The sequence below is a fragment of the Elephas maximus genome, chromosome 16, assembly GCF_024166365.1.
Source record: "Elephas maximus indicus isolate mEleMax1 chromosome 16, mEleMax1 primary haplotype, whole genome shotgun sequence".
Classification (NCBI taxonomy): domain Eukaryota; kingdom Metazoa; phylum Chordata; class Mammalia; order Proboscidea; family Elephantidae; genus Elephas; species Elephas maximus.
Genome location: NC_064834.1, coordinates 54,068,841 through 54,081,847, shown reverse-complemented (window position 1 = coordinate 54,081,847; position 13,007 = coordinate 54,068,841). Strand labels below are relative to the sequence as shown.

Genomic DNA, 13,007 nt, shown 5'->3' with positions numbered 1-13,007 from the left:
TAAGCTTTGAGGGGAAAATTAGCACTTCCCAACTGCAGGGGACCAAGGACACACTAAACAAGTAGAAAAGTTAATCTGTATCCAGTGTTTTAATAAATAACTCTTTTGAGTACAGAGCCCAGCTAAGAGGAACATGAAGGGGAAAGGGGGATCTCCACCAATCCAGTGGAGGTAGCCAGAGAGCCAGTCAGTAGTTCCAGCCCACAAGGGGGGCAAAGACACCCCAAACTCCACTGGACTAACCCAGATCAACCATGGTGGCAGAAGTGAGATGTAGGCTCCACCATGTGGTGCTGCCAGTCTTCGGGTCAACTCCACACAAAGGCTCCTTGGAACCAGCCTGACATGTACAGCAAATAACCTGCCCCAATGGCATCCCATCAGGGAAGTCTGCATAAGCTCACTTCATACACACACTCTCCAACCAGCCAGCTTCCCAAGGCCTGGTTAGGCCCGCTGCAGTTTTTACCTAGCCACAGCTGCTGGCAAGACCAGGGGCGGCCAGAAATCCTCACAGAGAGTGGTGCTGAAGCCCCACATGTTCCCACATTCCAACCCACAGCTGCCTGGCCACAAAAGGAAGGGCCAAAGCTGCAGGCTTCCGGCAGCCGAAGCTCAGCTGTCTCACACCTCCCAATTCTGGGGCAAGATCAACAGGACAGTCTCTCCCAGTACAGTCGTCCCAACTGATGTCAGCTAGGATAGCCTTAGGGTTCCTAGCAAAGCACTCAGTTCTCTCCTGTGGCTGCCCGAAGCTGGAACTTGTTCTATTTCTCCTACTTCAGAAACTGCCTCTTAAGAATCTTTTAATCCAAACAAGTACTCTCTTATCCTGTTTCCTTTAGTGAAGATGAATAGGGAAAGAAATTAGGTGGAGCTAGTCACTCCAGGGCTCACCCAATCAGTTTGCTCTTCCCCACTTCTAGGACTAACAGGATGGGGCTCCCCTTCCCTACCCTGAAGCTTGCCTGCCAGGAGCAAGAAGAAATGCAGGGGACCCCTGGGCTTCTGCCCATCCCCAGCTTCCATGAGCTATGAGGAGAAGGAAGAAACAACGCCCCATACATTCCTCCTTCCTCAATCACAAGAGACAGAACAGTGAGGATGTTAGGAGACTCCACTTCTATCTGCAGCTCACACGAACTGCTGTATGGCCTTAGGTAGGCTACTGTGCTTTCCTCAACTGTACAATTAAGGCAGACAGACTAGATCAGTGTTTCTTAAGTGTGGAATATATCTCTGACAATAAATAATACAAAGGCACAGTTAAAAAAAAAGTTGCCTTTCGATTCTCTTTCAGTTTTTCTGATCTGATCGTGTCAAGGAGGCAGGTTCTATTTGATGCTAGCAAGTCTTTTTAACATCCCTCTCATACTTGCTATTCTCTCAAACACAGAGAGAGCTAGCCTCAGGCTTAGACCCTTCTGTGACAGGTTACGGTATTAACCTAGAATTTAATAACATTCCTTTGTTTTCATTGTGTTTATTTCCACAATTACCTTTAAAATATGGTAAGTGATACTGGTTTACACACATGGTAGTGACTCAACATTTCTTGTTAAAGTATACATGTTAGTTAAAAAAGAGAAGATTAATTTTAAAAGAAACATAAAGTAAATAAATCCATTGCCTTTAAGTAGATTCCGACTCATAGCGACCCAACAGGACAGAGTAGAACTTCCCCACAGGGTTTCCAAGGAGCGCCCGGTGGATTCGAACTGCTGACCTTTTTGTTAGCAGCTGAGCTCTTAACCGCTGCCCCACCAGGGATCTGGAGCACCACACAGGTGACAAAAATTATGAAAGTGGGTACCAGAATTCTTGGAAACACTGGGCTAGGTTTTTAAAGTCCTGTCCAGTCCTAAAAGTAAATGCTGGTACCTGGAATAGCAGGCTGCAGCTCTCATCCAGCCCCTTCCCTACAAGGTTCCTCTCAACTTCACCTCCTCCCTGGAGCTTCCTCCAGTCCAGCAGCCTGCCTCCCTCAATCCTGCTCCCAGATCATATTCTGCTTCCACGCACTGTGGCATTTACTACTCAGTTCTACAGCCATCTCTGTACATTTATCTCTCCTCTAGAACATGAGCTCCTTGAGATAGAAATTATGCCTTGGTATTTCAACCTCAAAATATCTATTATGATATTCAGCGCCTGATGAAGTAGATGATCGATGAATGCATGCTGAATAAATAAACCATGGATTCTGCCCTTTGTCACTGAATGGGGAGACAGAAGACCATTGCCAGAAATACACCTGCCATAATTCAGTACCTCTTAGCGAATAAACTGGATGAAAGAACACTCACCTTTCTGAGCTTAACTTCGAGTACTGAGTTGAGTGAGAATCCACGAACCCATTTTAAAGAGGCCACACTACATGAAACATCTGGAAAAGCAGATCTTCCTTCAAGAAACTTACCAGGATCTACAACAGACTAGTTACACCAGCACAAGGCCAATTACAAAGGCACTTTTGACTTCTGCAATACAGACCAGAGGTGGGTAAATATCCAAGAACAGTCCTTCTATGTCCTTCTAATGGCAGGATGTAATGCCGGAAAATACCAGGCTTGAATGGTGAAATGAAAGCCCAAATGGAGGTTTATTGTCACAGACGACATGTGAATTTCAAAGTGCTAGAAATGATACACACGTGAGGGAGTACTGTTACACTAGGGAAAAAAAATAAGGAAGGCCCTCTCACAAATCCAGAGGTTACTCCTTCTGAAATATGAGGCTTGCTCAATTACATTCTTCATGTTATTTTGGACCTTGGACCCAGCATCTGATAGGCAGGCAGACTTCAGAATCTTTAAGCCACATAGGAAATGGTATTCTTTTAACCGGGATAAATCTGTCAACAGAAAGGTACAGGCTAGCTGTACTAAATACCCTCTGCAGGTTCTTATTAAAAATATAAATTAAAGTCCAGCATAGTCCTTTTACGTCTCACATCTGTTTGCTATTCTATGTCCATTACTAATACTGTAATGCAAGGTCCCCATGCAGGCAAGATAAATTCCCTGTTCCCAAAGCCTTCTGCTGACATGGCAATGGATCCGTTTGGGAGGTTGTAAAGACAGACCCAGACACTGTTCTTTGACATGTGATCAGTGTAGAGGCAAGGCCTAGGCCCCCAAACCTAACAAGGGAAGAGGAAGCTGGGTTGGGACTCAGACCAGAAAAGTGGTAAAGTCCAGTGGTTAAGAGTAGGACTTTGGACTCAGACAGCTCAATTCAATCCCAGCTCTTGTACAGCCTAAATGTGTGACCTTAGGCAAGTCATTTAACTCCTCAAGGACTTCAGTTTCCTCATCTGTTAACTGTTATCTCTGATAACAAGAGAATCTGATAAAATTATAAAGCATTAACACCATAAAATGGAAAACAGTAAGAACTGAAACAAAACAAAGCGAAACCAAAAAAAGTGACTAGTATCATCTCTATCACCCCAGCATTAACATCATCTCCAGAATCAGCTTGGTTTGCTGAGGCAGGAAAAAAAAGCCCCACTACTCTTTTAGCACGCTCAGGCTAAGATGCAACAAAGATGGTGTAAGAGGCAAAAAAAGATGGTACATAAAGCAAAAAAACAGAAGGGATATCACAATAGACATAAAATCAACTCCTGATTAACCATACTAATGATTTAATAATTTAAATTGAAAAGAATTCCTCCCTCAAAAGATTATAGATGAAATTTTTTTGTTGTTATATTTGTTTAAAAAAAAGATTATAGATGGAAAATTGTTTTTTAAAAAATTATAGATGGTAGCTTATTGGAGTACGTGATATAATTGTTTAAGAGGCATTAGAACACAGCCAAAGGAGTCCTGGCAGCACAATAGTTTAAGTCCTCAGTTGCTAACCAAAAGGTTGGTGGTTTAAACCCACCAGCTGCTCCACAGGAGAAAAGACCTGGCGATCTGCTCCTGTAAAGATTACAGCCTAGGAAACCCAATGGGCAAGTTCTACTCTGTCCTATAGGTTCACTATGAGTCGGAATCAACTCAACTGCACACAATAACACAGCACAGCCATTAAGAGTTCGGACTCTGGGGCCAGACTGCATTCAAATCCTGGTTCTGCCACTCCCAAGCTGTGTGACCTTAAGCAAGTTATAGAACCTCTTGATGCCTCAGTTTCCTCATCTGTAAAAGGGGGCTAATATTAGTACTTACCAGTATTATAGGATTGCTGTGAAAATTAACTTAGTTAATACATAAACACATAAAAAATTAGAAGAGTACCTGGCTCATAATTAGTGCTTAGTAAATATTAGCTTTTATTGTGATTATTGTTACTGCTGTTGTTTCAGCTGATTTATTACTAAGTTGATTATTCTTAGTATTGAAATTTGTTTGCTTTCCCTAAACACAAATTAGGTGATTATAGAGGGAAGCCAGAAAGGCAAGCAGGATTTAGAAATGTAACTAGTACCAGTGGCCATTGAGTAGATTTTAACTCACCACAACCCCACATGTGTCAGAGTGGAACTGTGCTCCATAAGGTTTTCAACAGCTGATTTTTTGGAAGTCTATCAGCAGACCTTTCTTCCAGGGTACTCCTGGTTAGACTCAAACCACCAACCTTTCAGTTAGCAGCCAAGTGCATTAACCATTCGCACCACCCAGGGACTCCTACGTACACAGGAGTATAAGTGTACAGGGTGTAGAAGTGTCTGGAGCAGCAAATGGAAGACAGACTAAAATGACAAAATGTACTATGAATAACTGCAGGAAGTATATAAGACGGATAGAGAGATGGAAAGATTTGTGATAAAACAAGGGGAGTAAAATCTAAACAGTAGAATCTAGGTAGTGAGTATATGAGTGTTGCGGTACATTGGATCACTTTTATATGGCCTTTTGTAACTTCCACCAAATGACCAGGTGGAGCTATGCAAATGGGGTGCTTGTGGCCCACCAAGGGGATTTGGATGGCTTCCTAGTAGTGTAAATAAGGTACATGGTACTCTTGTGGGGGTGGGACCATGTAAATAAGGCATACGGAATCATAACAAGGGGATTGATCGGTCTGGCATACCGCTAGGCTTAAAGGCAGACATGGGGAGAAAGAGAGAGAGGGGCTGTAACACAGATGATAGCAAGAGATGGTAGCGCAAGACGGCATGAATCAGAAGACTGCCAGGAGATAAGGGCAGAGGCTGGGCCAAAGGGCTGAGAGCCAGAGAGAGGCCTACCTGCGGACATAACTAAGAAGAGGCTGTCCAGATAGAACTGTATCCTGAGTCATTCCTGGTCCTGATTTGTAACCTGTTACTTCCCTAATAAACCCCATAACTGTGAGTATGGTCTGAGTTCTGTGTGGCCATTGCAAGGAATTATCAAACCCAGCAGAGAAGTAGAGAGTGCCCTGGGAGAGATGGCTGGTGTCAGAATTGGTAAAAAGGTTGGAGGGTGGAGTCCTGCCTGACTTCCACCTCATAGGCATCAGCCTTGGGCTGTTGATACTGACGATGAGTCTCTTCCTGCCTTGTGAAGTTAGACAAGGAGGTCAGATGTTTCTGCCATGCCATTCTTACAGGTGTTCACTGTAAAATTCTTTCAACTTTGTCCTATGTTTAAAATTTTTCATAATAAAATGCTAAGGGAAAGAAAAAAGGAAGTAGGCTTAGAAGCATCAACTCAAGTTCTGGGTTTGAGCTATGTTGCCTATCCTCTGAGCCTAAACTCCTAAGCAAGCTTGGAAAAACCTAACGGTTTTGGAGCTCTTGCTCATCATTGACATTTTCCTATACCAGAAGAGCAGTACTTAGGTGCTGACCTGGACCACCTTGGCATGAGTAGACAGAGGCAAAGAGCAGAAAGCTGGGGGTCCACCCAAGAAGTGACAACCTCATAGGCTATGACATTACTACCCCTGCTCAGGAGAACCTCCATAATGAGGCTCAAGACTAAAGGATGGGCAGGTAGAGGGTGGAAAGGCGGCACACACTCACTCATGGACTCTGCTGTCACCATAGAGATCGCTCAGGCCGAAGCTGATGTAGTGCCAGTGCTCAGGGATGTTGGCAGAGGGGCTCCCCACATTCCTATACATGCTAACATAGTCCAAGGGATCTGGGCCACCCAACCTGCAAAAGAAGAAAAAAAACATAGAGATGTTAGTGTGAGCCTGGAAAACCAACAATGGCAAGCTAAGGACCTCTGCCTTGCAAACCAAAAGGCCATATCCTGGAGGAACCTGGGATGAAAGAGAGCTAAAGGGAGGCCACACTCCCCAGGATAAGACTAAGAGCTGGATAGCCAGAGGCTGCCCAATGCCACAAGCACAAGCAGCTCCCTTTTCCAACCCCCAACAGGCAGGACCTCTTTTAAAAATACAACAGACTGGGTGGTTGCCTAGTTGGCTTCCTGCTGTTTCAAATTACAGATCCCAAATGGGATTGGCAGGGATTATCTCTCCTCCACGGAGCTGGTAAACATGCCAAGCTTCAAGGCAAGAGATGCATCAGTCAATCAACTGGTCTCTGTTGAAAGATCATCTGGAGCATCCCCAATGGGCATTGTTCCTGGAAGCAGAGGCTCCGCTCCGTTCCTGGCTCTTAGTGGGCTAATTCCTGAAAGACTATATTGTGCCCTATGTTAATTACAGTTTGTTCTAAACAAATCCAAAGCCTGCGGTCTGTGCAGACCCTGGCCTGCACCCTGCAGACCAAAGCTGGTCTTTTATCATTGCAAGTGACAAAGGCCAAACTTAGGCTAGCTCAGCTCTGCACAGAGATCTGCAGCAGGAGCCCAGCTGAGCCCTAGGATTGCCTGCATCTGCAAGATGATCCCAGGAGACTGCTGGCTCAAAGGTAGAGCTGCAACATTCAATGATTGGAGGCCTCTAAGCACCACATTAAATTTCCTCCACAATTCCAACAGAGAGGCAGTTGTGGAAAAGATTCAGTCTTTATTTCACTCCGAGGATTTAATTCAATAAGGGTTTCCTTTAGTGCTTAAAAAAAAAAAATCCTGACTGGACGAACAGACACAGGGAACCCAGGGTTGAAAGTGGGAGAATGCTGTCACATTATGGGGATTGCAATCAATGTCACAAAACAATATATGTATAAATTTTTGAATGAGAAATTAAAAAAAAAAATCCTGTTTTTCTTAAAATGGATAGGGGACCTTGATAGACTTGAGAAACAGACTAAACAGAAACCATCAATGGAAGGAAGTCTGCATTTAGCACACAAACACTCCTCCAATTTGAGCTGCTTTGCACATCTGACCATTCCACAGACTGTAAACATTTGCCTGCCCCTGGGGCACTGATGGGGTACACTTTGCAAATGGAAGAGTATGCTCAAGGTGTGCTAGCCACCGCATAAAAGACATGTTGCATGTGATCCCAGCAAACATGCCAGGATTCAATTGAAACACAATTTAAAACCATTAGATCTGGTTTCATCCTCTTTTGCCAGGATATTATTTGCCTTTGTAGAGATCCTTATTCTCTGGGAAATGCTAAGTTATTTATAGAACTTGTAAGGAAGCTGCTACAAATACTTTACAATCTCAACCAAGTGGACTAGGAAAAGGGACAAATCTCCATGTCTTCCATTAGCTTTTTTTTTTTCCATTAGCTCTGGTGTCACCAAATCGTTTGACTAATCCCAGAATCAGTTGAATTTAGAACAATCTGTGGGGGGAAGGAGGAAAGAAAACAGCAGTGAACCCTGGACGGACTCCATGATAGCTATAGAACCCTAAACGGATGAGAATGACAACAGGCCCTATATCTGCTCCAGTTTTCTGCTACAAACTCCCAATCCTGCCTCTCCTTCAGCCAAAATCCATACACCAACAAGTGGTAAACCTGCTTTCAGTATTCAGTGCTCCATGTGTCATACCACTGCAGCCCTTTTCTATCTCCACATGTCCAAGGAGGTGTCCCATCAAGGGGAGAGGCTTGTCCTTAAAACTACAAGGGCAGGGAATAGCCAAGACTTAGACAAATTTAACCTTGGCCCCAAGCACAAAGTGTTCTGTTCTACTACTCCCAGACCTGACTGGAATCAGATGCCTATGTAGAAAATAATCTTATTTTGTACTTAGAAAAAGACGTTAGCCAACGAACCAGAGCATCCTTCAACTTAATTCCAGAGGAGAGGAGCCTCGAACACCGGACTTCACTCCACAGGCCACCTACAGGACTAGAATGGACCCAGGGCATAGGCTCTGCCTCTATGCTTCTGCTCCCTACTCACAAAGTCTCAGCCTTCAGCAGGTCATCCCTGGCCAGCACCATTAGCGAAAGAGCCATCCTTCCACTGCAGGAGAGGAATCCCAAAGTACCCTGGGCCACAGCCAGAGCAGGCAGCCTCTCAATCATTCTGCTAGAGAACTGAAGAGGCTTCATGGAGCCATGCAACACATGGGATCCCAAATGTGAGGGGTATGAATGAATTTCAGGATCTTAATTATGCAAACCTGTTCGAATCTTGGAAAGATCCTGTCTCTGAGCTACTCCCTCTTATTTTTTTTGCATCTAGGCAGCATTTCTAATCTCACCAAGTGCTGTGCAATCATCTTTATTCATCATTACATGCTGGCCAGTCTCTGAAGCTAAGTACTGGCCTGGTTAACAAGCTTGCAGCAGGAAGAAAAAAAAAAAAAAGTTGCCCAAACTAGTCTTAGTCATTTGCACACGCTTCAATACCTTTCACATTCAGCACCATCCTTTATCGCCACTTGGGTAACAGACAAAAACAGTTGCCTGAGTCTGTGGAGGGATTTCTCCTCACACTCAAAGGAGACCTGAACAAACAGCATGACAGAGCCAGACCCAGTTTTCTCAAGATACACTTCAACAGAGTTCCTCCCAACACATATTTAAACATAGAGGCACAATCAGAATGGCTGGTTAAGTTAGCAAGAGCTGCTTTCCAGTCAGAGGCTCTCCAAAAACTCCTCTCAACCAAAGAACAGTTTTCCTGCCAGACAGAAGCGCACCGCCAGCCACACCTCCTCCTGGCTGCCCAGACAGAGGCAGGCTGCTCCCCATGGCCCTCCCTGAGGAGCAGGTGGCTGGTCCCAAGGCCCCGATGGCATTCTCCCACCAGCACAGGGGGCAAGCCTCAGCTCTGCACAGCCTAGCGACTGCCATCTCCAGAGGAAGTAAGCCATACTCGTGGAGGAGAAAGATTCAGTCCCAATGGGAATGGTAACCAGCCAAGACATCCACTCTCTTCCACCTTGGAGTCTACCTGCCCCTTTGGCCACACCCCAAGCAACTAGCTGTCTGAACTGTCTTTCAGGACCCACTGAAAGGGAGCATCTAATACAGTCCCTGTATGAGTGTGGTGCTGGACTCAACCAATTCCTCAGTCAACATTTGGCCCAGAAAGACCAAGAGGATGGGCTCTTTTCCAGAGTCCCAGTAACACCTGTTTTGCCCAGAGGCTGTAGGAAGAGACAGGTTGCAAACAGGGATGGGAAACTAGAAAAGATCCATTCCTACACCAAGCGTAACCCATCTGTAACCCAGCCTGATCCTCAGCAGAACTACTTGAGGAATATCAGCTGCCCTGAGAAACTAATGCCTGAGTCCTGAAATGGGTGGCCAGAAAGCACTGCTTCCCTCCCTGCCCAGCCCCAGGTCTCCGTCATTTACTTCCTACTGGAAGTGGAAAGCTGTGGCCCTTTCAATCCTGAGCCAAACCATGGATCTCCTTAGCTTGCTCCTGTTCTAGCCAATGTCCCAGAGCAAAGGAGCTGCAGAGCCAGAGGGAGCTCTGCACAGAGGAGGAACACTGTGCAGAGCAAGCAAAAAGTTTATCAGGAAGAGTGCTGGTCAAACTTCAAAAGCAAAAGTTTTACTCGGGTATTACGTAGGAGCTCAACGAGAAGGTATGAAAAGGAGACCTCATCTCTTCACAAACACTACTCTTTCAATGGGCTGCCCTCCTAACTCTCAAGAAGGCCCCCAGACCCGCCCCTATCCTATGCAGTCGCCCCTATACTAGGCAGTCTCACGCCCTCTAATCTCCTCCAGCCGAGCTCCTCCAAAGCCCTCTCCTATGCTCCCCAGGCCCCGCCTAGCCTTCCCCATCCCACTTCAGCCGACCCCCATCCTTAGCTTCCCCTATTCCACTAATGACCCCCTACTGGCGCGCTCTCCTTTCACCACGTTTACAGTTCCCTCTCTCATAACGCACCCCTCTCTGCTCCTTCACACACCCCAGTTCTTACTCCATTTTAATCTGTTAACCTTTCATCCTCCCCTCCTCCGTTAACCCTTCACTGCCCACAGGCTCCGTTAACCCCTTTGTCCCCATTCCCAACTTGTGCCTTAATTCTCCCCTCGCAGCAGGAAGTCCTCCTTGCAAGTGCTTTAACCCTTCTACTCCTCCTCCTCTCTTCCCCTGCAAATTTCTTCGTTCCGGCGCTTTAACCCTTCCCAGCCCCCTTGTCCGTCTCCCCGCGGCCCAGGGCATACCAGTATTTGACGATAGCAGTAACCTGGAGCGGATTCGGCTGGTCGGGGTAAAGGCGGCGGCACTCTCCGTAGATGGCATGCAGTCCCGGGGGGAAGAGCGAGGCGAACGCCGGGGGGGCAGAAGGGCCAGGGGCTGGGGGCGCGGTGGGGCCGGGGGCGCCGCTAGGCCGCAGCTCCGCCATTGGGGCACGTAGGGTGCTGGGGGAGCCGGGTAGGGAGGGTGAGGGGGAGAGCACTGACTGGCCAGCGGGCGGACTTCTTGGGTGCGACTCCCCGAGGCAAAGGGGGCTGCAGCGAGGTCTAGTGTCTGCGCCTGCGCACTACACACTGTCCGCCCAGGCCGCCGCCGCCGCAGCCTCGGAGTCGGCCAGAGGGTGCCTGGGGGCTGCGGAGCTCTCAAATGGGCGGGCCGCAAACGCGTCCTATGCTGACATCTATTGGCTAGCGTCTGTGCCAGTCACAGGTGAGAAAGGCGTGATCTGACAATAGGCCCCGCCTTCTCATCGCTGAGTTGGGGGTGTCCCAAGGCTCTTGGTCTCCCCCTAGTGTTGGGAGGAAGACATGTTTAAATAGAGACATTGAGGGAGGCAACCCTGTGAGGTGCTAGGGTCCCACGAAAGGCACTGTGACGTGATCTCACCTACGGTTAGGTTAGTAGCTTACACGCTACTAACCAAGATTTAAATAAATCTGACAGTATATTGGCTCACTCGTCCGTGTGGCATTAGTTTTAATAGATTAATTAATCCAATGTTTCCTACTATTTTTGAACGTCCGTGGACGTATTGACTGACACTGTTAAAACCCATTGCCGTCTAGTCGATCCTGATTCACAGGGATCCTATAGCGACCAAATTCAGGGAACTGAAGTTGAAATAAGTCCCCAAAACCCATACCGTCGTGTCGATTTCGATTCATAGCGACTCTGTAGGACAGAGTGGAACCGTCCCTTAGGGTTTCTAAGGCTGTAATCTTTACAGAAGCAGACATCTTTCTCCCAGCGAAGCCGCTGGGTGGATTGGAACCGTCGACCTTTAGGTTAGCAGACGAGCGCTTAACCCCTGGGCCACCAGGGCTCCTAAAATAAGTCAACAAGTAATAAATACTTTTTGGCATACTGTCAGAAAGTAAAGGTGCCCTGGTGGCCCAGGGGTTAAGCATTTGGCTGCTAACCAAAAGGTCTGGCGGTTCCAACCCACCCAGCGGCTCCGCTGGCAGATAGATGTGGCAATCGGCTTCCCTAAAGATTACAACCTTGGAAACTTTAAAGGTCAGTCGTACTCTGTCCTATAGGGTGTCTATGAAACGGAATCAACTCCAGGGCTACAGGTTTGTTCAGAAAATAACAAGAGTTGGTTAAACTAGTGTCAATTTATATGACTTAGTAATTCTTTAATAAATGTTTTTAATGATAATTTCGTTCTTTGTTCTGCTTTAAGGAGATGTATGCAGTTTGCTTTGAGGAATACCAATATTCATTATCCACTATGGGCCTGTCCTTTCCCATTATCTTTACTCTCTGTATCTGGGAGAATTTTCTTTAATTTCTTAGGCACGAGGTGGAAAATTATTTTCCTGTTTACAATAACTCTTCATTCAGTAACACTTTCATTCAATGATCTTGAAGGAGTGCCAAGATAAACGGATAGGAGGGAGTGGCTACCAGTGCTATTGACCAAAGGGTCTCTGCAACTTTAACAGAAGGATGCCCTAGAGAAAACAAGAGGAAAATGCAGTGTTTATTTAAGAGCAGTAACACATAACCTCTCTTCACCTCTGTTTCCTCACCTATCAAAATCTTGTCAATTCTAGCTCCTGTAATGATACTAGAGAAGCAGCTGAAATCCTTGGATGAACAATATTTTAATAACCAAAAGATCACCTTTACCAGTAGTTCCAAATGCCAGTCTTCAGACCAATGTCAATCTGTTACTAAATTTACGCCTATCCAGGAGAAAACGGGAATAGTAACCACAATGTACTGCTTTTCTCTTGTAGCAAATTTTTATGGAATTTAAATGATTTCCTTTGTTCTGAAAATTTGCAGTTTCTTGTGTGTGTATATGTGTATTAAAATGACCTTTCTGTTCAAGTTTGATGGTGGTAGATGTTTGTTTTTTAAAGTCTTAAAGACCCAAATAAAAACATGGCAGCCTTATTTTGTCCAGGTGAGGTGGGGGTGGAGTGGGCAGTACTGATCTGTAAAAACCACATTCACGAATTACTGACCAATGCTAAACGAAATACAGACAAGTACTCAAGAAGACTACACACTTCGGCATGCACTGCGAAACCTTTCAAAGGGACTACAAATCCAAGAATGCAACACAGGCATCAATCGGCGTCTCCATCTATTTTTTTAACGGAGACTACAAACCCCAGAGTATGTGCGACGGAAATGCGGACGCTCAATCCATGTTTAAGAGGCGGGTCTCCAAAACGGGCCTTTTAGCAAACCCCGGCGCAAAGCATGCTGGGGATTGTAGTTCTTTGGAGGCGAAATCGGACCCCTTCCCTGGCCGCCCTATACCGGCGGCTAGACTGCGCATGCG

General features: G+C 46.1%; 1 protein-coding gene across 2 annotated transcripts in view; it reads right to left on the bottom strand.

The window, feature by feature from the left end:
• SUFU (SUFU negative regulator of hedgehog signaling) overlaps positions 1-10,830 on the bottom strand; it is a 114,204-nt gene extending 103,374 nt beyond the window's left edge. For both annotated transcript variants that reach the window (XM_049855010.1, XM_049855011.1), the window contains exons 1-2: positions 10,456-10,830; positions 5,963-6,097 (exon numbers count right to left, since the gene is read on the bottom strand). In XM_049855010.1, coding sequence (XP_049710967.1) covers positions 5,963-6,097; positions 10,456-10,637 — 317 coding nt within the window. In that variant the 5' untranslated portion in view covers positions 10,638-10,830. The remainder of the gene's footprint in view (positions 1-5,962; positions 6,098-10,455) is intronic.
• Positions 10,831-13,007: the final 2,177 nt, after the last annotated feature.